Source organism: Notechis scutatus, chromosome 3 (genome assembly GCF_049901735.1).
Source record: "Notechis scutatus isolate UNSWTSFEM ecotype Mainland chromosome 3, rNotScu1.2, whole genome shotgun sequence".
Lineage (NCBI taxonomy): Eukaryota > Metazoa > Chordata > Lepidosauria > Squamata > Elapidae > Notechis > Notechis scutatus.
This window is the reverse complement of record NC_142011.1, coordinates 2,370,906-2,398,433: the sequence shown is the minus strand read 5'-3', so window position 1 is coordinate 2,398,433 and position 27,528 is coordinate 2,370,906. Positions and strand designations below refer to the sequence as shown.

The 27,528-nt window shown below is 46.1% G+C and overlaps 1 protein-coding gene across 2 annotated transcripts; it reads left to right on the top strand.

The window, feature by feature from the left end:
- The first annotated feature begins 1,974 nt into the window (after positions 1 to 1,974).
- On the top strand, positions 1,975 to 25,663 carry DNMT3B (DNA methyltransferase 3 beta). Of its 2 annotated transcripts, none has more exons than XM_087959120.1 (9): positions 1,975 to 2,033; positions 7,146 to 7,230; positions 10,711 to 10,856; positions 13,246 to 13,336; positions 13,441 to 13,589; positions 16,108 to 16,193; positions 18,086 to 18,155; positions 20,291 to 20,409; positions 22,596 to 25,663. In XM_087959120.1, exons 5-9 carry the CDS (start codon positions 13,548 to 13,550, stop codon positions 22,735 to 22,737), a joined length of 459 nt encoding a protein of 152 aa, XP_087815246.1. In that variant the 5' UTR covers positions 1,975 to 2,033; positions 7,146 to 7,230; positions 10,711 to 10,856; positions 13,246 to 13,336; positions 13,441 to 13,547; the 3' UTR covers positions 22,738 to 25,663. The 2 variants fall into 2 exon arrangements, with proteins under 2 accessions (XP_087815246.1, XP_087815247.1); XM_087959121.1 differs by having other exon boundaries at positions 1,998 to 2,033; positions 13,246 to 13,327.
- Positions 25,664 to 27,528: the final 1,865 nt, after the last annotated feature.

Here is a 27,528-nt window from a genome sequence, read left to right as displayed (position 1 = left end):
TGATAGAGATATGGATGGATGGATGGATAGATAGATAGATAGATAGATAGATAGATAGATAGATAGATAGATGATATGAAGACGAATTGGAGAACTCCCAGCATGGCCTTCTCCAAATCGAGGAAGAGACAATCGTTGGACCAGCTGAGGCCAAGGGTCAGTCCCGGAACCAGCGAAATCCGGGGGCTGGACAGGGGACAGACTGTATCTGTCCTCAATGTGGAAGGGATTTGCCCCTCTCGAATTAGCCTTTTTAGCCACACTAGATGCTCTTTTAGGACCTCTTTTCAGAGCACGATACCATCGGCTCTTGAGTGAAGGATGCCAATTTTAAAAAAAGGATGATATGATGATAGATATAGAGATATGGGTATATACATAATGGATAGATAATAGAGATAGATTTTCAGACAGATATAGAAAGATACATTATGTAGAATAAGTAGATAGATATATTATAGATGGAAGGATAGACAGATTGATAATAGTTGATAGGATATGATAGAAGTTGATATGATAATCTTATATTACATATATTAACCGCAGCAAGAATTTCATATGCTCAGCACTGGAAGAAAAACGCCACACCACCTGAAAGCTTAATAACAAAAAATATTTTAGAGTGTGTGGAAATGAATAAATGAACTATGGAATTAAAAGGGAAAGCAGACACAAAATACAATGCAGTATGGGAAACATGGTTTATTTGGATCGATAACAGATATAAGAATAGAAGATGTAAATAATGTATATAATAAGAGATTATGAAAGTATTGTGTATTGTAAGTTATGATAGGACACATAAATGTATATATAATGTCACAGCACTGTTTAATAACTATTAGTATTATGTATAAATGGAAAAAAAGCTCAATAAAGCATTAAATAAAAAAGTTGATATGATAAGATACATAGACAAATTGATAGTTGACAGGATAAGATAAATATATAGATAAACAGATAGATAATGGATTAGATGATGATATGATAGATACAGAAATATGGATATATACATAATGGATAGATGAGATAGATAGATAGATAGATAGATAGATAGATAGATAGATAGATAGATAGATAGATAGATAGATAGATAGATAGATAGATTATGTAGAATAGGTTGGTAGATATAGATGGATGGATGGATAGACAGACAGACAGACTGATAATAGTTGATATGATAAGATAGATTGATAGTTAATAGGATAAGATAATGGATTGATAGATAATGGATTGATAGATGGATAGATGATATGATAGATATAGAGAGGGATATATACATAATGGATAGATGAAAGATAGAGATACATTATGTAAAATAGGTAGATAGGTAGATATAGATGGCTGGATAGGCAAACAGATTGATAATAGTTGATAGGTATATACACACACACACACACACACACACACACACACACACACAGAGAGAGAGAGAGAGAGACAGAGACAGAGACAGAGACAGAGACAGACAAGACAGACAGTCTTTGTTATTGAAATTAGCTTGGAAACTGGTAGTGACTTACAACCATAATTAAGCCTGTAATTAAGCTCACATTTATGACAGCCGCAGTGTCCCGGGGTCATGACAAGCCAAGTCAATGGACCAGATCTCAGATTCGCTTCACAACCCTGTTACTCCCTTCACAACTGTGATTAGCTTTAACGACGGTGGCAAGGGAGGTTGTAAAACAGGCCAACGCTCCCTTAACGACTGTCTCCCTTGACAATGGAGATTGGTGGGCTCAACTGCGGTCATCCGCCAAGGACTGCTGCGGTCGTGCAATTGGGGCGGCCGCAACGCATCGTGGGCTTTGTTGTGGATTCTAAGATTTCTCCCCCGTCTTTTGCAGCTGCTTTTGCGTTGACTGTTTGAACACCTTGGTGGGACGGGGGACGGCAGAAGCTGCCCGGAAGGAAGAGCCGTGGAACTGCTACATGTCGGCCGAGAACAGCGTGGGCGGCCCTGCTCAGGCGGCCTGGGATTGGAATTACGGCTGAAGGAGTTTTTCACCAACGAGGAAGGGCAGGAATACGTAAGGAAGGGAAGGGAGAGAGAGTGGAGTAGAGTAGAGTAGAGTAGAGTAGAGTAGAGTAGAACAACAACAGAACAGAACAGAACAACAGAGTTGGAAGGGACCTTGGAGGTCTTCTAGTCCAGCCCCCCCCTGCTCATGCTGGAGACCCTATACCACTTCAGACAAAAGGTTATCCAATCTCTTCTTAAAAACTTCCACTTTTTTGGGTAAACAATTTTATTGGTTTTTAAAGACAAGCAAAACAAACAAAACATAAAAACATCCAGCTTTCTTTCATAAATGTACAAGCAGTGTGTCAGTTGGTTTACCAATTTTTTGTGCATCCATTTCGTAGTCTCAATTACAGTTACATCACATAATAACTCATATGATCAATCAAAGATTAAATACCCTAGTATCACTATTAAACAATCATTTGACTATAATTTTATTCATTCATACTTTGCGAGATAACTATAATTTACTTAGTTTATTTTATAACAATTCATATAATCCTACCCGATCTATCCTAAAAACATTTTATAGATATATCGAAAAATATATACCGTGTTTCTCCAACAATACGGCCACCCACCAATAGGAAGCCCCACCATGTTTTATTGGCATAAAATCAAATTAAGCCCCTCCCCAAATTAAGCCCCATATTAAACATGCGAAATGGGGGAGAGCGGGGGGCTTGCCGCTTTAGTAAGTACTTTTGTTGCATGCCCGGATATGGTGCTGCCTGCGTTGGTGGGGCACTTCATATCGGAGACCTTCCACCGTTGCTTCTCTCTTCTCCCTTGCTGCCCCTTCTCCCTTGCTGCCGTGGCGTTTGGCGCAGCCACGTGCGGCCAGTCAGGGCTCCTCCCTGCAACCGAGCCCTGAGGAGACTTGGCTTCAGGCGCTCCTGTCTTCCCTTTGCTTTCAAGGTAAAGCAAATTATTTTACAAAGCCTCCCCTGCCCGAGAGGGCAGCCCAACCCCATGTGGGGAGGCTAATTTCCGGGGCCTCTTCCGTTCCTCCCGACCTCCCTAAGCTGCGCGCTCTGACGCGCCGCTCCCTTCAGCCCAGCGAGCTCTTCCACCTCAAAGAAAGGCCAGGCGGGCGGCTGCGGGCAGCAGCAGCGGGTCTGAGCCACTCGCAGCGGAAACAGCCACCACCCGTAGCCCGACGCGGGAGAACGAGCGAGGTTAGCGCCTGCCAGCCCGGGCGAGATTTGGGAACGAGGGGCAGGAGGAGGCACGCACACACCCGCGGCTCACTTTCCCAGCTCTGCCCAGCCCTTACGGCTCTGGCGTGGCCCTGGCGGGCAGCGAGCGCCTCCCCGCCGGACCCTCCGCTCATCCTGCCAGGGCCGCGGGTGTGTGCGTGCCTCCTCCTGCCCCTCATTCCCAAATCTCGCCCGGGCTGGCGGGCGCTAACCTCGCTCGTTCTCCCGCGTCGGGCTACGGGTGGTGGCTGTTTCCACTGCGAGTGGCTCAGACTCGCTGCTGCTGTCCTGCAGCCGCCCGCCTGGCCTTTCTTTTTTTTCTTTTTAAAACTAGTTTTATTAATTTTTAAAACACACAAATCATCATTATTCATTACATATTTAAACCTTTTTTCATTGTAAATTTAACAAGTCAGATAAATTATGATTCTGTTTTAAACCATTTCCATATGACATACAAAAACCTCTTATTCAATTTCCCTTTACTTCTCTTTACTCTTATTCAATATCATTATTATTTCATCTATTTCTTTCTGATTTAGTTACCATTATTCTCATTCTATATTTCTGCAAGCTTTTACTAATTCTCCCCCAAAAAAACATATACACACAACACACAAAACATAAAAAAATCTTTTTGGAAAGTAACTTGGACCCAGGTATCTCTCTCTTCATGGACTTCAATTATATTCATGCTCATCTTACATATCATTACTTATTTTATTTACCATTCTAAGTCTTCTATATTAACTTCTCCACATATTTCACTCTTCTTAATTCTATCTTAATTAATCATCTTAGTTTGAATCATTATATTTGTATCTTTTGTCCATTCTTTATCATCCCTTTGTCTCATTCCTTATAAAAAGAAGAAAAGAAGTTTCTCCTGAAATCATTAATCAGAGTATGATGCCTTTCTATCTCCCCCTAAATTAATCAAATTAACCTTTAAAATAACATCCAATACCCAATCCGATTTTGCTTGGTACATTCTATCTAACTAGTACATCCAGAATAATTAAATACATAATTAGACAATAAATCCAGATATTAAAAACAAATACTATAATAAAAATTTTATAATAACATCAATACCATAATCTTATTAAACTCTTTAATTAAAACAGTATTCTAAACCTCCCTTATTATTAAATTTTAAAACCAACCATTATTAAACATTTTAACATTTTAATCTCTTATCAACTCTTAAACCATTACAATACTACCATCTCATCTTATGTACCTTGCAAAATCTTTTTGAAGAAATTATACTTTATCCATTATCCCTAAAAAAAAATTCCTTATTTCCATTTAATTTCAAAACATTGTAGCTTTTCTCCACCTTTTCCCTTTCTTTCTTCTCCCAACAAACCTTTCTACCCCACCTTCTTCTAGCCTCTGCCTTACTGGCTTCCCTTCTTTGTCGTGTTCCTTTTCCCTTTTGTTTAGTATCATCATATTGATTTTGCACCTTATTTTTCCCTTCCTTAAATGTTTTTTTAGATCTTAAGTCCTTTAGTTCTCTTCTTTTCTCTCTTCCTTCTTTCTTGATCAAATTCTGAGATTCATTAAAGATGGCTCCTTCCTTTCTTTCTTGTTCCTCTGCTGTCTTCATCTGTTGTAATGTTTGTTGATAGTTAGTAGCGCCATTTCTAAAAAAGGAAAGCTTCTTCCACACCATCTTTACCATTTTTTTGCTTGCTCATATTCTTTTCTCAGTTCCTCAACAGAAAAAGCCATTATAAATCTTTTCTTTTCTTTTCCCCTTCTTTCTTCTTACAACAACCAGAGTATTCCAAAGAAAATAATAAAAAAAAATAAAGCAGTCCCAAAGTTATCAGTCAGTCCAAACCAAGGCAGAGTTCTCACTTTCTCCTTCTGGGGTAATATCAATCAAAGAGAAAGAAAGTCCAATTCTGTTTAAAATCTTATTACAATATATTCTAGTCTTCAAATCCTTAAGGCATCTCCTCCAACAAAGTCTTAGCATACAAATATTTTCTTTTTAATCCTCTCTCTTCCCACTCATCGCTTAAAACCACTTTTCACCTAAAAAAATAGGTTTCTTAATATCCAGTTATTTATTCCGTAGGGAAAAGAGGGTAAGCTATCCTTTCAGCACCATCAAACTGCCGCTTTTTCCTCTTCTGGCAGGTATTATTCAGAAAGTCATACTTTTCAGGAATTTTATTAAATATGTCTTAGAGTCCTAGGAGCCAAGAAAAAACTTTTCCTTTCAAGCACTTTCTCCACTTCCTCCTGCGCATTCTTACCCGGCTGCCAGCTTCTTTGTGGCGGCCATTACGGTTCGCCGCTGCACCGTCACCTGGGAAAAGGGGTTCTACCGGTCGGGAGGGGGTCTGCAACACCCCCAAACCCCTCTCCGGATCCCCCTACCTTCAGTTGCCCTGCAGGGGCAGCCTAGCTCCTACCCGTCTGGGTCGGAGCCCCAAAGGACTAGCGCGGCAGGGATCGCGCAGCTTCGCAAATCCCCCGCCGCGAAGCCGACAAACCGGAAGTCCCCGCCTGGCCTTTCTTTGAGGTGGAAGAGCTCGCTGGGCTGAAGGGAGCGGCGCGTCTGAGGCGCGCAGCGTAGGGAGGTCGGGGGAGAAACAGAAGAGGCTCCCGGGAAATTAGCCTCCCACGTGGGGGTTGGGCTGCCCTCTCGGGCAGGGGAGGCTTTGTAAAATAATTCGCTTTACCTTCAAAGCAAAGGGAAGACGGGAGCGCCTGAGCTGCCAAGTGTCTCCTCAGGGCTCCGGTTGCAGGGAGGAGCCCTGACTGGCCGCACGTGGCTACACCAAACGCCGCGGCAGCAAGGGAGAAGGGAAAGCAATGTTGGCCCGAACCCGAAGGTCTCCCGAATATCCAAGCTGTCGCCCCCACCCACCCACCCGAGGATGCAAGGGGGAGAATTAAGTCACCCCCGAAAAGACGTCCTAGCCGTTTTTTCAAGGGTCAAAAAAAAAAAAAAAGGCCCGGCCTTATTATGTGAGAAACACGGTATATATATATTCGTTATTTTCTAAAATTCTAGATATTCTATTATTGTGTAAAATTATCTAACCGTTGATAGAAAAGGTCCCAAATTTTATAAAATTGTTTATCCTCTTGCTCTCTAATTTCAAATGTCAATCTACTCATTTCAGCACATTCCAATATTTTCAGTGATGGCAAACCTTTTTGTTGTGCGGTGAAAGCGCGCGCATGCTGGCACCCACAATGCAATGTGCCCCGTCCCCCTGCGCATGCATGCACAACACCCCCACCTTGCCTGCACTGCGTATCCGCATGTCTCCCAGCTGATTTTTGGCCCATCTGAGGCGCGAGGGAAGCCTCGGCAGCCTCAGGAGGCCAAAAAAACGGGCCTTCCGGAAATACCAAAGGGCCCGTTTTCAGCCTCCAGAGGGCCTGTGGAGCCTGGGGGAGGCTGTTTTCCCCCCTCCTGGAAGCTCGAGGGAAGCCTCTGCAGCCTCGGGAGGCCGAAAAATGGGCCCGTTTCATCACTTCTGGTATTTCCAGAAGGCCCGTTTTTCGGCCTCCCGAGGCTGCAGAGGCTTCCCTTGCGCCTCAGGAGGGGGAAAACCGCCTCAAACGGGCTGAAAAATCAGCTGGGAGGCACACTCATGCGCAGGGCAGCTAAGTTTGGTTGGGCCTCACGTGCCCGCACAAATGGCTCTGACTTCCACCTGTGGCCCGCGAGCCATAGGTTGGCCATCACGGACCTATATTATACGTTTCCCCCCTGAATCGGAGTAGTGTCAGCGAAATGAATAATTGTCCAGATTTACCTGAGGGTCAGAAGGTTACGGTGGTAACAAACTGACACAGTTGCTGGTGCAGGTTTGTGTGTGTGTGTGTATGTGTGTGTGTGTGTCAGTCACACATGCTCTTTTTTTTGCCTCACCCCATCACAGAAGGCACCCAAAATCTACCCTGCCATCCCAGCCACAAAACGGAAGGCCATCCGAGTGTTGTCTCTCTTCGACGGCATCGCTACAGGTGAGTCCTTGCTCGGATCTCACATACCCACGCCCAGGTAGGTTGGGAGGTCATGAAGAAGAGGGGTCAGGTTAGCGTTCTCCAGACAGGGGATTCCATTCCTTCAGTCCTCAACGGCGAGGACAATTACACCGGTGGAATGGCTTGCCACCAGAAGTTGTGGGTTGCCCCATCGCTGGAGCTTTTAAGGAAAAGATTGGACGATGAAATGGTCTAGGGCCGTGATGGTGAACCTGTGGCACGTGTACCACAGGCGGCACGGAGAGACATTTGTGCCGGCATGCGAGCTGCAGGCAGACTTACCTCACTGCACATGCGCGCACTTCACAGCTGACTTTTGGCCAATTTGAAGCCTTTTTTGGCCTCCTCGAGGCTCGAGGGAAGCCAGGCCAGTTTCATCACTTCCTGTATTTCCGGAAATACAGGAAATGATGAAAACGGGCACATTTTTCAGCCTCCAAAGACTCCAGAGGCTTCCCTCAAGCCTCTGGGAAGCCGAAAAAGGCTTCAAGCGGCCCAAAAATCAGCTGGGAGGCACGCAGTGCAGGTAAGGGGGTGGCGCGGGGAGGGGGGAGAGCATGCACACATGCGGAGAGGGCATGGGGGGGGCCTGCGCGCATTGCCTTCTGGGTGCTGGCACGCGCACATGCAATTTTCGGCACAGGAGCCCAAAAAGGTCAGCCACCACTGGTCTAGGGTCTCCTGCTTGAGCAGGGGGGTGGACTACATGACCTCCGAGGCCCCTTCCAGCTCTATTCTGATTGATGGATTGAGCGGGGGGCTGGACTACATGACCTCCGAGGCCCCTTCCAGCTCTATTCTGATTGATGAATTGAGCAGGGGGCTGGGCTACATAACCTCCGGGGCCCCTTTCAGCTCTATACTGATTGATTGAGCGGACTACATGACCTCCGGGGCCCCTTTCAGCACTATACTGATTGATTGAGTGGGGAGCTGGACTACATGACCTCCTAGGCCCCTTTCAGCTCTTTACTGATTGATTGATTGAGTGGGGGGCTGGACTACATGACCTCCGGGCCCCTTTCAGCACTATACTGATTGATTGAGTGGGGAGCTGGACTACATGACCTCCTAGGCCCCTTTCAGCTCTTTACTGATTGATTGAGTCGGGGGCTGGACTACATGACCTCCAAGGCCCCTTCCAGCTCTATTCTGATTGATTGATTGAGCGGGGCACTGGACTACATGACCTCCAAGGCCCCTTCCAGCTCTATCCTTCTTTAAAGCCAGTCTATATATATCACTAGCTGGATACCTGTCCTTCGCTACGGAACTATGTGGTGGGGTGTAGTTTTTTGGGGGGAGGAAAATTAAGGGGGCAAAAATTCTGCCTCTGCCTACCAGCGTCCATCGGTATTCATCTGGCTAGTGTCCTGTCCGTGGGTGAGAGAGTTGAGGGCTGTTTGGAAACTGAAACAGTATTTGCTGTGTGAGCAAGGAAGGGACAGCAAGGAGCCTGGGCGTGGCTTAGCTCAACTGTTCTGTACTATAGCTGCTTGCTGCTGTGAAAGTGAAACTCATCCCCTCTGCTTGTGTTTTGCCTTTGGAAGAAATTTCTTTTCAGGTGGGGGAGGGGAGTAGAACTCCTTAGCATCAGAGCGTGATAATAATAATAATAATAATAATAATAATAATAATAATAATAATAATAATAATAATAATAATAATAATAATAATGGTCTTTTCGAAAAATCCTTTCTTAGTGAGCCCCTAGAAGCCAAGAGGAACCTATGTGCCAAATTTCAAGTTTGTAGGCTTGACGGTTCTGGAGATTTTGTGATGATGCGTGAGGGGTATTTCACTTTTTATATATATAGATTTCTTCTCCCTTCTTTTATCAACCACCTTGTTTCCTTCCTGTAACTCACTACATTCGGTTGATAGTCATTTCATCTGGCGTGTACAAGTAGTCCTCAACTTCACTTAGTAACAGTTTGAAGTTACAACGGCACTGAAAAAAAGATTAAGCTAGGACTGTTTCACACTTACGACCACTGCAGCATTCCCTGGGAGTCTCGGGATCAAAATTCAGCTCTGGGCCACTGACTCGTATTTATGACGGTATCCCAGGGTTACGTGAAATCCCCTTTGGTGACCACCTGATGAGTAAGGTCAACAGGGAAGCCAGATTCACTTAACAACTGCAGTGATTCCTTTAACGACGGGGGCAAGGAAAGTCGTAAAACAGGACAAAAAATGTCACTTAGCAGCTGTCTCGTTAGCAGTGGAAATTTTGGGCTCGATTGTCGTAAGTTCAAGGACTACCTGTATATCTCCTTCTATCTACAGGTAGCCCTCGACTTACAACGGTTCATTTAGTGACTGTTCAAAAGTTACAACGGCCCTGAAAAAAAGGGACTTAGGATCATTTTTCACACTTAATGACCATTGCAGCATCCCCTGTGGTCGCAGGTTGAAAAATTCAGGCGCTTGGCAACCGACTCGTATTTTATGATGGTCGCAGAGTCCTGGGAGATCTCGTGATCCCCTTTTTGTGACCTTCTGACCAGCTGTTCTGACCCAAACCCTTGTCGAATAAAACCAACACGAACCAAAGGGAACAGAAACCTTTCAATGAGTCTTACGAATCCCCGGTTAAAAGGCTGCTGCAAACTAATTAACTTTGATAAGCACAAGCCTCGCCAAAACTGTGCTAGTCTGCCAAGAAAAACAGATAAGAAATAGTTCACAACACAAAAGAGCCTTCACGAGGCCAACTTAAGATTCTGTAATGTCCACGAGGCTGAGTTTCAAAACGTCTGTGCTTCCTGCAAAGAACCTCCGATTCACAGCTGGCTTTTATCTTCTTGAAGGAGGGGCCATCACCTTGCAGCCTTACTCCCGAGTCGCCCGTGCTGTTGTAACTGCTCTTTCCTGCGAGCAATCCTGCGTGCACGCTTTGCACTGGGCACAGGCTCCTTGGGAACCTCCTCATCGCTGCTGCCAGCCCCCACCATCTCCCAATGCAGCAGTCCACTCCCTAATGGTCCCGGCCCCTCACCTGAGTCCTCGCTCTCCTCAGACGTCCACACCTGCTGCCGGCTAGCCACAACACCAGCAAAGTCAGTGGGGGAATTTGGATTCACTTGACCGTGTGACTTGCTTAATCGCTGTTGTGATTCACGTCGCAACTGAGGCGAGAAAGGATGTAAAACGGGGCAAAATTCACTCAGCAGCCATCTCGCTTAGCAACCTAAATTTGGGGGCTACATTGCGATCGTAAACCGAGGACTACCTGCACACTTGCGTACCGGGTGGTGAAAAAATATATTTGCGGCGTTTTACCAGCACAAATATTACAGGGTCACCACGAGAAGGTGAGGGTGGCACATCGTTTCTCCCCCCCCCCTCCGGCGCAGCACAAGGTGGATTTTCCCCGGTCTGGGTGCTCCTCGGTAAGGCCTCGCCAAGCCCTCCCAAGGGATCCTTTTGTCACCCCAGACTTTTCTGCCTTCCCAGGTTACCTGGTCCTGCGGGATCTTGGCATCAAGGTGGAGAAATATATCGCCTCGGAGATCTGCGAAGACTCCATCTCGGTGGGGACAGTGCGGCATGAAGGAAACATCAGATATGTGCATGACGTTAGGAACATCACCAAGAGACACGTAAGGAATCCGGTGTTCGGGATGACATGTCTCAAGGCAGGACATTATTGGTGGGCTACTGGTGGAGGGGTCAAAAGAGGCAGCAGCCTAGAATCCCTTCATAGTCACAAGCAGACTAAGAGTCTATGGAGATTCTTAGCCCTCCAGGTCATGGTTGTCCCAAAGGTGCTTTTTATTTTTTTTCAAGAGGCAACTGGATTTTCTGTTTTTTTTTTCCATGAAGACGTTTCGCTTCTCTTCCAAGAAGCTTCTTCAGCTCTGACTGGATAGTTGGGAAGGGAAGGATTTATGCTCCTTGCAGGCAGCTGGTCATTTGCATCCTTTTAGAGGGTCCTTGAGGCCACTTGGAGGTTGGTCTGTGTCCTCGGGGTCACCTGAGAGGTGCAAATGGTTCCTGTAGTCTGCAATTTTTCCCACTGGGAATCTATTCCTACTCCCACCCCATTCCAATGGTGTTCATCCCAAACTGGATAGCTAAAAGTCTGTAGAGATTCTATGTCATCCAAGTCCTGATTGTCCCAAAGGTGCTTTTTTTTTTTTTTTCCCCCCCCAAGAGGCAACTGGACTTTCTGTGTTTTTTTTTTCTTTTGAAGACATTTCACTTCTCATGCAAGAAGCTTCTTCAGCCCATGACTGGACGGTGGGGAAGGGAAGGATTGATACTCCTTGCAGTCAGCTGGTCATTTGCATCCTTTTAGAGGGTCGTTGAGGTCACCTGGAGGTTTTATCTGTGTCCTCGGGGTGATCTGAGTAGTGCAGATGGTTGTGGAGCCTTCCTGGCTGCAGGATGTTTTCATGCCAATGGATGTGGAGAAGGTTCCACACCCATTTGCACCATTCAGGTGACCCTGAGGACACATACATATCTCCACGTGGCCTCAAGGACCCCCTCAAAGGATGCAAATGACCAGCTGCCTGCAAGGAGCATAAATCCTTCCCTTCCCCACCATCCAGTCAGAGCTGAAGAAGCTTCTTGGAGGAGAAGCGAAACGTCTTCAAAAGAAAAAAAACCAGAAAGTCCTGTTGTCTCTTGGAAAAAAAGCACTTTTGGGACAAGCAGACTTAAGTCAAATCATTCCTGATTTCCACGGAGCTTTAATTCTGTGAACCCTTATTTGCACTGATAACTTCTGCTTTGGGCAATGAAACATCTGCAAGAAAACAAGTGAGCCCCAGTGACCTTTATTTAATTCCAAGCAGGGCCTCTGAGCTTGGTAGTTTTCTTGCAGACATTTCATGACCCAACTAGGGGATATCATCAGTGCTAGAAAGGAGGAGGAGGAGGGGGAAACCTAGTGCTCTTGATGCCTTCTGAGCTTAATGGTTTTCTTGCAGATGTTTCATAACCCAGCTAAGTAACATCATCAGTAGTAAGGGAGTGAAGAAGGAGAAGGAGGGAAAACTCTGGGGGTCTTCATTGCTCTCAGAGTTTGCTTATTTCCTTACACTTATTTCCTGACGGAACTACAACATCCTGCAGTCACGCGATTGTATTTTATGATGGTTTTGCCAAAAACCTGGACTTGCTTTCCAGTTTTCAGCAAAAAAAACAAACCCGGCCCCTATCGAACCCGGGGTCCATATAACAATGTGGTCTAACGATGCTCCCAAAACAGGTCATTCACCTTGGGTCGTCTGTACGGGCGACTCGATTTAGAGCCCAAAGACTTACGGTCGTGATCCGTAAGCTCGTGTTAACGGTTGTAACATGAGGACTAGTGTTGTGGTTCAGACGGCAGCGGAATCGGACAGTGGGGAAGAAGGGGGACCAGTCCGGGAGTATGGAGGGGACTCGGATGAGGGTCCTGTGTCCGATGCAGAGGTGGGGCCAGGACCATCTGGGAGATATGTGCTGACTCCGGAGCCTCCAGAGTCTGGCAGCAGCGAGGAAGAGGAACAAGGGGAGCCTGTTCCACAGTGCACAGAGCTGCTAGAAGGCAAGAGCAGTTGAGACAAAAAAGAGGTGACTCGGGAGTAAGGCTTGGGAGGTGATTGGCCCTCCCATAAGGGATAAAAGTCAGGCCAAGAGGATGAAACCTTTGCAGGAAGCAAAGTAGTTCGATCGGTTCAGACTCATTCTTGAAGCTCTGGTTGGTACTTTGGTTGGTTTTTCTTAGTACTTTTGGTTGGCTTCTTTTCTAGTAAATTGGATACTTCCTGTTTTTGGCAGCAGTTCACAGACCTGAAAGGTGTGTGCTTATCTCAGGGAACTGTTTGAGATTCATTCCCGGCTGGGAATGAAAACAATTCCCAGCATTGCAATAAAATAAGTATTGTTTTAAAATGAAGTTGGTGAATAATGATGGTTTACAAAGGCCTGGGTCAGAACAACTACTTCCTTAAAGAAGGGACAGAGAACCCATGCCATAACGAGGGTCTCCCCTTGCAGATTGACGAATGGGGCCCCTTCGATCTGGTGATCGGCGGAAGTCCCTGCAACGACCTCTCCATCGTAAATCCCGCCAGAAAAGGTTTGTATGGTAAGCGGAGGCATTTGAGATCCCTTTTTGAGTTGGCTTTGCTCGGAATTCGGGACCCTGAGCCTCTCTTCTGACCCCCTTCTTTCACCCTTTCCGGCTGGCAGAAGGGACCGGCCGCCTCTTCTTCGAGTTCTACCACCTCCTGAATTACACCCGTCCCAAAATCGGAGAAGATCGCCCGTTCTTTTGGCTCTTCGAAAACGTGGTTTCCATGCGAGTCAACGACAAGAGGGACATCTCCCGTTTTCTGGAGGTAACAACTGTAATTCTGAGACCAAGAAACGGGGCCTTTTTTTTTAGGGGCTGCCACAAACTCTCTTAGTTTATTGCAGCTGAGGGCGTCCAGCTGCAATAAACTAAGAGTTTATTTATCTGAGGCTGAAAGATCAGCCACTGGTGAGTGTAAACCAGGGTTGGCTGGGCAATTTTGGGAGCTGTGGTCCAGGCAGCTTAGGAATGGCCAAGATGGAGAAAGACCGCTTTAGGGCCATTGTTCCCAAGGTTTTCCGGCCAATCTTTGTGGATTTTGTGGGATCCTTGGTGTTTTTGGTTGCTTTCTGGCAGACATTTCATTACCTGACTGAGTAACATCATCAGTGCTAGAAGGGAGGAATAGAATAGAAATTAGAATAGAAATAACAATAGAAATAAGAATAGAAATAAGAATAGAAATAAGAATAGAATAGAATTGAATTAACAATAATAAGAACAGAATAGAAATTAGAATAGAATTAGCAATAATAAGAATAGAATAGAATAGAAATTAGAATAGAATAGAAATAAGAATAGAATAGAATTAGCAATAATAAGAATAGAAATAAGAATACAATAGAAATAAGAATAGAATGGTAATTAGAATAGAAATGAGAATAGAATAGAATTAGCAATAATAAGAATAGAATAGAAATGAGAATAGGATAGAAATGAGAATAGAATAGAATTAACAATAATAAGAATAGAATAGAATAGAAATGAGAATAGAATAGAATAGAAATAAGAATAGAATAGAATTAGCAATAGAAATAAGAATAGAATAGAATTAGCAATAATAAGAATAGAATAGAAATGAGAATAGAATAGAAATAAGAATAGAATGGTAATTAGAATAGAAATAAAAATAGAATAGAATTAACAATAGAAATAAGAATAGAATAGAATAGAATTGAATTAGCAATAATGAGAATAGAATAGAAATGAGAATAGAATAGAATTAACAATAATAAGAATAGAATAGAATAGAAATTAGAATAGAATAGAAATTAGAATAGAATAGAATTAACAATAATAAGAATAGAATAGAATAGAAATGAGAATAGAATAGATTGAATGGAACATAGCAGAATAATAGAATAGAGCTGGAAGGGACCTTGGAGGTCATCCAGTCCAACCCCCCTGCTCAAGCAGGAGACTCGAGGCCATTTCAGACAAGCAGCTGTCCAACCTCTTCTTGAAAAGGCCTCCAGTGATGGAGCAGCCACAACTTCTGGACACAAACCATTCCTCTAAGTTAATTGTCCTCGCTGTTCGGCAGCTTCTCCTTAATTCCAGGTTGCTTCTCTCCTTGATTAGCTTCCCTCCGTTGCTTCTTATCTTCCCTTTTGGTGCTTTGGAGGATAGGTTGACCCCCCTTCTTCTTTGGGGCAGCCCCTCAAATCCTGGAAGGCTGCTATCACATCTCCCCCTCGCCCTTCTTTTCATTAAACTAGCCACACCCGACTCCTGCCACCATTTTTTCCCTACGTTTTAGTCTCCAGGCCTTCAGTCCTCTTAGTTGCTCTTCTCTGCACTTTTCCCAAAGTCTCAATCTCTTTAGTTTTGTAACGGGGTGACCAACACTGGGTGCAGAATTCCAGGGGTGCCCTTTGGCTCCATCAAACGGGACTAATATTTCACATGATCTTGATTCTAGGCCTCTCATTATACGACCCAGGATTGTATTGGCTTTTTTTGGCTGCCGCCGCACCCGGCTGGCTTGGGTTTCAGCCATCGTCCACTGGGACTCCAAGGTCCCTCTCCCAGTTCCTGTTTTTGAGCCAAGTTTTCGCTTAATCTGTACTTATACCTTTGGTTTTTTTTTTTTCCTGCCCAGATATTAAACTTTGCTTTTCTTCAACTTAAATTGCATTTTGCAGAGAGGAGGAACTGTGTGAGGTCCTTGGTGCTCTCTGAGCTGGGTAGTTTTCTCGCAGACATTTTATGACCCAACTCTACTGTTTCCCTGAAAATATTGTCTTCTTTTATTTTTTGTTTGTCACCAAAAAAGACACCAGGTCTTATTTTGGGGGGGATGCCATCCACTGACTAACCTCACTTGTGCGCACATTGCCCCTGGCCTCCTTTTCGTTGTCCGAGGCCTTCAGGAACTTCTTATTCTGTGGCCGGCAAGGGTTTCATGAAGGCCTCTGCAGCCAGTAATAGAGCTCTGGATCGATCCAGAGCTTTCTAATCAGCTCCGGAGGCCTTCAGGAAAGCCTGGCCAGCCCTGCCAGCTGCAGAAGAAATGGGCCGGCAAGGCAGGTGTCGAGGTGTGTGAGGCTTGGCTACACCTGTCCAAAAGTAAGTAGTAGAGCAACTCCGCACACCCTTATCCCCACCCTAGCTTAATTTTTACCCATCCACTCTGGAGTGGGTGGGATCTTAATTAGGGCTTATTTTGGGTGTATGTATAAAAATCAAGCTAGGTAGGATTTACTTTCAGGGTAGGTCGTATTTTCGGAGAAACACAGGGTAGGTAGCATCATCAAGGTTAAACCCCTTTCTTTTCTGTGCAGTGTAATCCGGTGATGATTGATGCAGTCAAAGTATCTGCTGCACACAGAGCCAGATATTTTTGGGGTAACCTGCCCGGGATGAACAGGTAAGAAAAAAAGTGGAGCCTTTGATCTGCCAAAGAAGTGACAGGGAGAAGGAAGTTTGCTCATTTGCAACCCGGGTCACCCCGTAGCAGTTCGGAGAGGCTGGGGTGTCCGTTATACAGGCAGCCCTCAACTTGACAAGCACAATTGAGCCCCAAAGTTTTATGTGGCTGGGAGAAACTTTTGTTAAGTGGGGTTTGGGGGAGCCCCCCCCCCCATTTTATGACTTTCCTGGCCTCCGTTGTTAAAGGAATCCCTTGCAGTCTTTCAGTTTGGGACACGGTTGTTAAGCGAATCCGGCTTTCCCCCGTGACTTGGCTTGTGAGAGCGATGCAAAAGGGGGAATCAAGTCACACACACACACACACACACACACACACACACACACACACTGGGGACATTGCAACTGTCATCAATACGAGTCAGTTGCCAGGTGTCTGGCAATTTAGATCAGGCGACCCTGGGGATGCAAGCAGTGGTCGTAAGGGTGGAAAACGGTCCCTTTAGTGACTTTGAACGGTCACTAAACGAACGGCTGTAAGTCAAGGAGTACCTGTACACTTGTGGTTTGGAGGGAGAGAGAGGGAGAGCAAGAGGGACCCTTTTAGGAAAGTAATGTGGGAAAAGGAGGCGGATTTGCACACTCGCAAAATGGCTCTTCAGCTGGACACGACCAAAGTAGAGGATGTTCACGATGTATTTTCTACTATTTCCCACAGGTAGGAGTGTGTGTGTGTGTGTCTTTGTCGTTTTTGTGCCAGTGAGAATGCTGCTTATTGAAATGTTAAGTGGAAACGGCTTTCCGTGGTTAGCCATCCACCCCTCAAAAAAAGCCTGTGAAGTTTTTCAGGAAACAGATGTGATATACTCTCCCTCTTTCTGTCTGCCTGTCTCTGTCCCTTTCCCCCCTCTCTTTTTCCCTCTGTCTCTCATCTTCTTTCTTTCTCCCCTTCTCTCTCCCTCTCTTCCTCCCCCCCATCTATTTCCCTGTCTCTCCCCCTCTGTCTCCCTCCCTCTCCCTCTCTGTCTATCCTTCTCTCTCCCCCCTTTCCCCCCTCTGTCTCTGTCTCTCACCCCCTCTGTCTCTTCCCACCTCTTTTTCCCTGTCTTCGTCTCTGTCTCCCCTTCTCTCTCCCCCTCTGTCCCTCTCTTCCCCCTTTCTTCCCCTCCCTCCCTACCCCTCCTCTCTCTGTGTGTTTTCTCATTACACACGTGTTTTTGACGTGTTTTCCTGTTGAGCGGAGCGTTCCCTACACCCTACAAAGTAAGAAGCGAGATGGGAAGTAGATTTCTTAGTGGGTTATACACACACACACACACACACACCATACAAGAATGCCTGTGAGATGTTTTGGAATACAGATGTGATCTTAGCTTGTGTTTGTGTGTGTGTGTGTGTGTGTTTTGGCCTGAGGGGTCCTTGGTGCTTTCTGAATCTGGTGGTTTTCTTGTATAGACGTTTCATGACCCAGCTAGGTGATATGATCAGTGCTGAAAAGGAGGGGTTTGTGGGTGGAGAGGAGGAGGAGGAAGGGGAGGAGGAAGAAGGGGAGAAGAAGTTGAGGAAGACAAGGAGGAGAAGCCTAGAGAGGACAAAGGACTGCCCAATCCTCTTCCTCCTCCAACCTTCCACCTTTCCATCGTTAATGACATTACCCAGTTGGGTCACGAAACGTCTGCAAGAAAACCCCCCAAGCTCAGAGACCACCGAGGACCTGCCCTTTCATTGCAACCCTGAACCACAAATGCTCTCCTCTTATTGGTCTCTTGTGATCTCCTTTCTCGGGGGGTGTTTCCTGCACCCTACAAACTAAACAGCATGACTTTGGGAAGATGTGGTGCCTGCGTGTGCGTGCGGATCGCAGAGTCTCATATAAATATTTTCTCTTTCCAGGCCTGTGGTGGCCTCCAAGGGAGACAAGCTGGAGCTGCAGGATTGCCTGGAGTACAGTCGGAGAGCGAAGGTAACCACCATTGACTACCCCCCAACCCACCCCCCAATTATTCTCGGCTGGGATAAAGGAGGCTGCATAATCGTTCCTGTTTCTGCCATGCCAACCTCATCCGGATGTCGCGATTGCTTGTTGACTTGCTGTTGGGGGTCCCCGGTGGTTGCCCTAATTCCGTGATGGCGAACCTACGGCACACGTGCCACAGAGCCATTTGTGCCGTGTAAGCAAGCTGCAGGCAAACTTTAACAGCTGATTTTCAGCCGGTTTGAGGCCTTTTTCAGACTCCCAAAGTCTTGAGGGAAGGCTTCTGCGGGCTTCTACAAGCTTTGTAGGCTGAAAATTAGGCCTGTTTTGTCATTTTCGGTATTTTCAGAAAAAACAGGAAGTGATGAAACGGGGCTAGTTTTTGGCCTACAAGGCTTGCAGAAGCCTACAGAAGCCTTTCTCAAGGTTTTGGGAGGCCAAAAAAGGCCTCAAACTGGCCGAAAATTAGCTGTGAGGCGCAGTGCAGGTAATGGGGTGCGCATGTGTAGGGACCGTGGGGGGGGCACGCATTGCCTTCTGTGTGCTGGCACGTGAGCATGCAAGGGCACACACAATTTTTGGCACAGGAGCCCAAAAAGGTTAGCCACCATTGCCCTAATTAAATCATGAGCCTCCAGCCAAACTTCAAAGAGAGTCCAAAAGATTTATTAGGAGTCCAAAAGATTTATTAGGAGCAACATGTCGGCATGATCCCAGTTGAAGCCAACTCTGACACACGTAATTCACGGTCACCTGTAACACTGTTTCCCCTCTCCCCTCTGGATGTGTCATACATCAGATTCTCCAATTAAGCATGTTCAAGGACTGGGTGTTATCAATCACATTCTCCAATGAAGGATTTTCGGGGGCAGAAGATCTGGTTGCCTAGCTACAATCTTTGTAAGATAAGCGTGGAATGTATTTTTGTTCTCTCCCCCCCCCCGCCCCTATGGCAACTCGGAAACAGGCATGCTTTACGAGTTGACATGTGGGGGGGGGGTTGGCCCCTCCCTTCTTTGCAGTCCAGAATCCTCGGTCCCCCTGATAGCCAAAGGAGACAGGAGAGGCAATCCTAGACTTACAACAGTTTGTGTAGTGACCGCTCGAAGTTACAAGCAGGGGTGGGATTCTACCAGTTCACACCTATTCACTAGAACCGGTTGTTAACATTCTAAGCAGTTGGGAGAACCGGTTGTTAGAAGAAATTACAGGGCTAATCCTGTAAGGAAGGCAGGAAGGAAACATTCTGGTGTCGCTTGCAGAAACTGCCTCTCCGTTCACCCTTATTACATTCTTGGCAGGATTAGACTTCCTGTCTCTGGAACCTCTCTGGAGTTTTTTCCCCCCTCCTTTGCTGGTACTTTGCTTGTTTTGGAGGGACCATTCTGTTAAGTTTGGGGAATAAGGAGACCAGACATCTGACCAGTGACTTCAACTCTTTAATAATAACAGGAATCAGAATGGAACAGAGCAAAGCTATGGGCAGCAGTAACCCTTTTATAGGGTTGGCTGCTACCTTATTAACCAATGAACTTGCAACAGGTTCAAACTATTAACCAATAAGAAGTGTTCCCAAAGTGGCCAATCAGGGTCTAGTTCTGGCCCAATCCCAAGTTGTTGTACAAGGACCAATCAAGTCTGCAGGTTTTCAACCCCTGATTTGCATTTAGAATATCAACTTTTATTGATTCACAACACATTCAAAGTTACTATGGCACTGAAAAAAGTGACTTATGACCCTTTTTCACACTTACGACTGTTGCAGCATCCCCAGTCACGAGAGGCCAGGCGAGGAGTTGCGTGCCTCAATGTGAGTGATATTGAGTTGGCCACGCCCAGTCAGTCACATGACCACTAAGCCACGTCCACCCAGCCACATGACCAAGCCACGCCCACCACCAAAGCCACGCCCACAGAACCGGTTGTTAAAAAATTTGAATCCTACCCCTGGTTACAAGGACCCTGAAAAATCATTTTTCGTATTTAGGACTATTCCAGTTGGTTGCAAAAAAAAATCAGCAGCCCCCCCCTCCACTCTCCATTAGGACTGCTATCTGCACGCCGACCTCTGTCCCCCTCCCCCCACAAAATGGCCGCCTTCACCTCTGCTTTTCTTCTTAAAGATGAAGAAAGTCCGCACCATCACGACGAAGTCCAACTCCATTCGGCAGGGGAAGAGCCAGATGCTGCCTGTGTCCATGAACGGGAAGGACGACGATTTATGGTGCACAGAGTTGGAAAGGTGAGGGATAGGCAGGGCAAGGGAACCCGTGACGGGGTGGGGGGTGGGGGAAGCAAGGGGTTGGAAAACACGTCAGTCCTGGAATGGCTCCCCTAGGGAAGACTGTAGGGCAGCTTTAAGATGAGTGGATGTCAACTCCCATAATCCCCCAGCCAGTTGATGGGGAGAGTCCAACTCCCAGAATTCCCCAGCCAGCATGCTTGAAGAGGGGAGGACTTCAACTCCCAGAATCCACCAGCCGGCATGCTTGAAGAGGGGAGGACTTGAACTCCCAGAATCCACCAGCCGGCATACTTTAAAATGGCTGGACTTCAACTCCCAGAATCCACCAGCCCGTTGATGGGGAGAGTCCAACTCCCAGAATTCCCCAGCCAGCATGCTTGAAGAGGGGAGGACTTCAACTCCTAGAATCCATCAGTTGGCATACTTTAAAATGGCTGGACTTCAACTCCCAGAATCCACCAGCCGGCGTTCTTTAATATAGCTGGACTTCAACTCCCAGAATCCACCAGCCGGCATACTTTAAAATGGCTGGACTTCAACTCCCAGAATCCACCAGCCAGGGTTTGCTTAACATCAGCAGTGTCTGTTTTATGACCACTGCATTCACCTAACAACCCTGCAAAAACTGGTTGCAAAATCCGGCACAGTCCTGCGTGGTGATCTTCACAACTTAACGACCAAAATTGCAGGCTCAATGACCATTATAAGTCCCTGTGCCTTCTACTTGGCAAAGTAGATGGATCAATTATTCTGCATTTAGTCTTTTCCCCAACCCGTTGCTCAGATAGATTGGGTATCCACACATTCTCATGCAGACCTGGGTATTGTCTTGCTAATTGAGGGGGGTGAGGGGTGATGATGTTTTTCTTCCAACCTATTTGGGGGAACCCCGGGTTTCAAGAGTCCCACTTTGCAATTTTCTGATCATTTTCTTGTCTTGTAAATCATTCCGCTGCTGCTGTTCTCTCTCTGTGTTCTTGAGATGTTTGGGAATTTCCTTGGCAATCTCTCCTTGGTGTGGTTTTACAGCCTGCGGAGGGTAGCCCATTTCTCTGTGGCTCTGTGAATAAATGCTCTCATTTGCCAGTACGAAATGCCAAAAAAAAAAAAGCTGTTACGGTTTCTACGATTGCCCTCGTGAAATCATGAAGCTTGAAAAGAATCCGAAAAGATGTATTAGAAGCAACATGTCCAGCACTAACCCGTATGAAGCCAACTCTGAGACACGTAATTTACTATCACCTATGACCCTATTTCCCCCCACCCCCCCTGGATGTGTCATAAATCAGATTCTCCAACGAAACACATTCACTGGGCTGGGTGTCATCAATCACGTTCTCCAATTAAGGATCTTCATGGGCAGAAGATCCAGTAGGCTAGGCTACAACATCCACAAGATAAGCGTGGAATGTGCTTCTGGCCTTCGTCTGCCTCACTGCTCTCTCAGGCCAAGGCCATTCCCTCACGCCTTCTTATGGCAATTCGGAAGCAGGCATAGGAAAGATTTACGAGTTGACCAAAGGAGGTGTTCCCTTTGTAACACAACCCTAAAATTCTGGGGCCCTTGTTGCTCTTTTGAGCTTGGTGACTTTCTTGCAGACCTTTCATGACCCAAACTAGGCAACCCTATCAGTGCTAGAAGGGAGAGGAGTTTGTGGAGAGGAGGGGAGGAGGATTATGGGGTCCTTGTTGCTTTCTCAGCTTCGTGGTTTTCTTGCAGATCTTTCATGACCCAGCTACGTAAAATCATCAGTGCTAGTGTCAGGATTCTGGCAGTGACCCCCCATTTAAATCATGAGTCTTGAGCCAAACTTCCAAAACTTCAAAAGGATTTATTGGGAGTTAACATGCCGGCACTGCCTGGGTGTAGCCGACTCAGAGACACATCATTCATTGTCACCCTTGACCCTGGTTTTCCCCCCACCCCCTGGGTGTATCATAATTCATATTCTCCAATGGGACACCTCCATAGCCAAGAGGCCTCAATCATGCTCTCCAGTTAGATTTTAGCACGGCAGAAACTTCAGTCGCCTAGTTACTATCTTTGAAAACATTTATGGAATGCACTTTTGGTTTGCAAGCTGGCGCACTGCTGCCCCCCTCCCTCCCTTTCTCTTGGCAACTCTAAAAAGACCAGAGAAATATTTTATGAGTTGACAGGTCTCTTTTCCACCCCCCTGCAGGATCTTTGGCTTCCCTCTCCACTACACCGACGTGTCCAACATGGGTCGTCACGCACGTCAGAAGCTGCTTGGGAGGTCGTGGAGCGTCCCGGTTATCCGTCACCTCTTTGCCCCCCTGAAGGATTATTTTTCCTGCGATTAGGCCGCAGGGATCCTGCGGTCTCCTGGGTGGAAGGAGAAGAGCCAAGACCCGCCCCCCTCCTTGACCGCCCCTCCCGTTAAAGGAGGCCTTCTCCGCAGAAAAATTATTTTCCATCCACGCCTTTCTTCCAAGCTTGTCCGACTTTTGCGTTTCCGTTGTGCCAACAACAACAACAACACAGATTTTTTTTTTGGGGTGGGGGTGGAACTGCAGAGAGGTAGCATTCACCCCTTGTCTTGTGCGGATGAGGAAACTGAGGCGGCTCAACCGGCCGCGAGAAACAAAGCGAAAACTTGAAACGGGAAAATGGTAGGATGCAACTCCAGAGAGACCCGTCTTGTCTGTAGCAATGAGTCAGCTTGCCTTGGGTTTCTCCCACTGTTCGCCCTGCGGGGGAGGGGGGAAAAAAACAGGAAAATTTCTTTATTTTTTTCTTTTTAAACTTTTTTTTTTTAAGAATGCAAAACTTGTGTGTGTGGGGGGGGTGGTTTGGGGAGAGACCTTTATAGCCATTTCGCAGCTGGATGTGAACATTCCTAGAGAAGACGCAAGCGATAATCGTCCTGCATGGAACAAAATGGAAGAAGAAAAAAGAAAGAAAGAAAGAAAAATGAACCGTGCCATACGCCCGTTATACTTTTAAATTGACACGATGCCTTTTCATGCAGAGAAAAATGCACTGGGGGTATTTTACGACAAAGAACGCATCTTCCACTTCGATTTACGCTGGGTATTTCTTTTTCTTTTTTAAAGAGCTGTGCAAGAGCATTTGCACAACCATGGTCCTTTCAGAGGCAGGGAAATTCCCAGCAGGCAGCGGAGGAGGAAAACGGGAAATCTACCAACACCCCCCCGAAAAAAAGACAATCTACAAATGTTTACTGCGGTTTGGCCTTCGCTCTTTGAAGAATCCAACCCATTGCAGAGAGGAAAAAAAGAGTTTAAAAGCTGCTACGAGATTCTCGCCCTAGAGCTGCCTTTTCCATGTTGGGATCCCAAGTGGGTTTCAATCCTCACCGATGCTGCTATTTTCATCGTGAATCTTGTTTTCCTTGACTGTCCGTTCTTCAAACCCTGATTTCAATAGACCAAGATCAAAAATTGGGCGGGAGAGTATCTAGGAGGGGATAAAGGCAACCCTGGGATTTGGTAGGGTCTTTTTTTGGCGGGCGCAGTTGCCAATCCGAAACTTTGCCACGATTTTTCGCAATCGCCATTCGCACGTTCGCCTTGGCCGGCAGGCTGCACATCAAAGCCGTCATGCCGTAACTCCAGACTTCCCAGCGCTTGTATGAACCAAACCACGAAAATCAATGCAGGAGACAAATTAACGCTCCGTTTTCGTTCTCTGCAACTGGGATGTCTGTCCAAAATCAGAGATATTTTTTTTCCTCCCCGATGAAGCAAACCCTCTTAGACACATTGGCAGAAACAGTGGAGGGGTGTGTGTGTGTGCCATGTTACTCTTTAACTTCCAACTTGCCATCAGATACAGGAGGCAGGGGTTTGGTGTCTTGGCTTGGGTGTCAAGATTGCCAAAGTCCCCTCAGAAAAAAATAAAGACTCTGGATTGTAGACGGTCGATTGTTAGGGAAGTTTTCTCAAGTCAGCCACAGAGGAAAATGGGACTATGGTCAAGAGCCATCACTGCTCCAGTTTGGTACATTTTCCCCCTGCAGGCAAATGGGAGCAGTGGTGGTCTCTCTTTTTTCTTTATCTTTACTTTTCCTTGTCAGTATTTGAGGTTGCCAAAGCACTGGCACTTCACACTATCCGACGACGCACCTTCTGCACACTCCAGAAGGTGTCACCTTAGCGGTGGGCGTGCAAAATGTGTCCAGCTATAAGTGGGTTCTGTGCCAAGAGGGATTGGCTAAGCCTGGCTCTCTGCCCACCTCTTTTGCCAGTCTTTGCCCAATGCCCGCTGGCAGTTCTCCAGCTGCTGCTGGCATCCCAATGGATCCCATTCCCGTAGGAATGACGAATCTCAGGAAGTTCCACTCAAAATGGACGCCAGTAATTTAAGGGCGGAAGGAGAGATTTCCTTGGAGAGGTGTGTGTGTGTGTGTGTGTGGCCTTCCTGAGCCACTGCAATCCCTGCCCAAATTGGGTGACGTGTGTGTGTGTGTGTGTGTGTGTGAACCTATGCATGTGCAAATGTTGGTGATAACCTCTGGGTGTGAGACAATCATTACTGTGTTTATATGTTAGGTGTGTTTGCTGGTTTGGGAACGGAATCCTTGGTCCCATGGGAAAAGTCTGCATGCCAAAAGGGAAAGGAATGAGGTCAATGGGGAATTCTGCAGCGCCCCCCACCCCCACCCCCAATTTGGAGGGGGGGGGTTCAGGGGAGGGGGGTGAAAGCGTGGGGTGCTTGTAGCTAGCCATTCGATGTGCCTTCTCCTTGTCCTTCCCCTTTCCATCTCCTTCGAAGGGTGTTGCAAATCTTTCATTTTTGGTCTCCGGCAAGATTTTTATTGGATCCCTTCTGGTTTTTGAGAGAATATTAAAAATCAATAAAAAAAAAAGATCTTGCCTTACTAAAAAGTAATGCCTTTTAACGCATTTTAAACTGAGAACATTTCAGAAATGTCATTTCCAAGATGTTGAAAAGACCTCTTAACATTGGTGCTATGGTTTTTATACTTTCCTAACGTCAAAACGATATGCTTTTATATAACCTTTTTTTAAAAAAATAAAACACTATCCTTTTTTCCCCCCTTTCTTTTTTTTAAAGAGCTTCTTGGGCCTGGAGCTCGGCCCCAAAATCGATGGCTGTAAGTGAGCCTTAAGTAAAGGGTGGGGGGAAACACCCCCTCCCCGTTTTTCTTTGGTGTCGTTACTGCTGGAAACGAAACGGTTTTGACATGCGTTTGCCTTAAAACATTTATCACGGTTTAATTAAAGTCAGTGTTTTTCTATAATAGAGTGTGGCCCGTTGTTTTTATTTGTGTGTGTGTGTGGGGGGGGGGGATTCGTAAATGGCCCAGCAGATACAGACAGTGGGTTGTGCATCCACTTCTGAAGATGAGGTCAAAGCCTTCGGGCAGGAGTGAATAAAACTATGGCAACTTTACAAGTTGTGCACTTCAACTCCCAGAATTCCTGAGCCAGGTGGCTCAGGAATTCTGGGAGTTAATGTGATGACCCAGAGTGTAACACAAAGGTAACAAAATCCAAAACGTAAATAAATAATCCTTTAATGCCTCCAACTTGGCCCCGCTGTTCAATAATTTTCAGTTGGAGATAAAACGTACTCAAAAAATAGTCTTCAAAAGAAAGCAACACAGTCCGAACTCGGTGAGCAGATAGAGGTGAAATAAAAAACCCCAAAACAAACTACAATTAAGGTACTTCCACAACGGACCAGGATAAGTAATTACCAAATTCAAGGAGATAAGGCAGTCTGTTGGAAGGAGGCCAGCCAAGACTTCAGACCAAAATAACACAAGCTTTGCTTCTGGCCACGCGGTGTTGCAATCGTCTTTTATATACTAGTCTCCCCAACTGCAACCAATGAGGGGGATCATGGCTGCTTCCTCTCTTGCAAGCCAAGTTGTTGCCTTCTCCGTTCCTCCCTGAGTGTCCTAGGATGCAGAGGGGATGGGCCTGGTTCTTCCTCTGCCCAGATGGCCTCTGCCTCCCGAGAGCACGACCATTGAAGTCCACAACTCAGTAAAGTTGCCATAGTTGTTCATCCCTTGCTTAGGGGAGGGCATGGCCCATTTCTGTCCTTCCTAAATTTGAGTTAAGAGCGTTTGCAGCGTGAGTACTATTATGAGGACACTGGGCCATATCTAACAAAATGAAATTCAACGTAGAGAAAAGGAAAGTCCTACACTTAGGCAAGAAAAACCAAAAGGACGCACATAGACTGGGTGAAACCAGGTTCAATAGCAGGAACTGTGAGGAGGATCTTGGAGTCTTAGTGGACAACCAGCTAAATAGGAGCCAATGTTGTGAAGCAGCAGCCAAAAAAGCTAATGCAATCCTAAGTTGCATTAAGAGAGGGAGACAACCGAGATCAAGGGAGGTACTAATACCACTCTATAAAGCCTTAGTAAGGCCACACCTAGAGTCCTACATCCAGTTTTGGTCACCACACTATAAAAAATGTTGAGATTCTAGAAAAGTACAGAGAAGAGCAACCAGGATGATGAGGCGACTGGAGGCTAAAACATACAATGAACGGTTGCAGGAACTGGGCCTGGCTAGTCTAGGGAAGAGAAGGACCAGGGGAGACATGAGAGCATCTCCCAATATTTGAGGGGCTGCCACAGAGGAGTAGGTGGTCAAGCTATTTTCCAAAGCACCTGTAGGCCAGAAAAGAAATAATGAATGGAAACTGAACAAGGAGAGATTTAACCTGGAAATAAGGAGAAACTTTCTGACAGAGCAATCAACCATTGGAACAGAAGTTGCCCTCAGAAGTTGTGGGAACGCCATCACTTGAGTTTTTCAAGAAGAGATTGGACTCCCATCTGTCAGAAATGGTGTAGGGTCTCCTGCTTGGGTGGGGGGGGTTGGACTAGATCAGGGTCTCCAACCTTGGCAACTTTAAGACTTGTGGACTTCAACTCCCAGAATTCCTCAGCTGGCTGAGGAATTCTGGGAGTTGAAGTCCACAAATCTTAAAGTTGCCAAGGTTGGAGACCCCTGGACTAGATGACCTACAAAGTCCCTTCCAACTCTAATTATCTGTTATCTATTAGGAGCAAAACACAGCACAGAGGCTTAGATATTTAACGGTGATTTATATACAAGAAATATACACAAATATATGTGGTAGGC

What these genes read in the sequence shown, in the direction of transcription:
- DNMT3B (XM_087959120.1), top strand. Translation starts at nt 13,548, where the DNA reads ATGCGAGTCAACGACAAGAGGGACATCTCCCGTTTTCTGGAG. An exon ending in ACATCTCCCGTTTTCTGGAG is followed by an intron (nt 13,590 to 16,107) that starts GTAACAACTGTA and finishes TTTTCTGTGCAG; the next exon opens with TGTAATCCGGTGATGATTGA. An exon ending in TGGTGCACAGAGTTGGAAAG is followed by an intron (nt 20,410 to 22,595) that starts GTGAGGGATAGG and finishes ACCCCCCTGCAG; the next exon opens with GATCTTTGGCTTCCCTCTCC.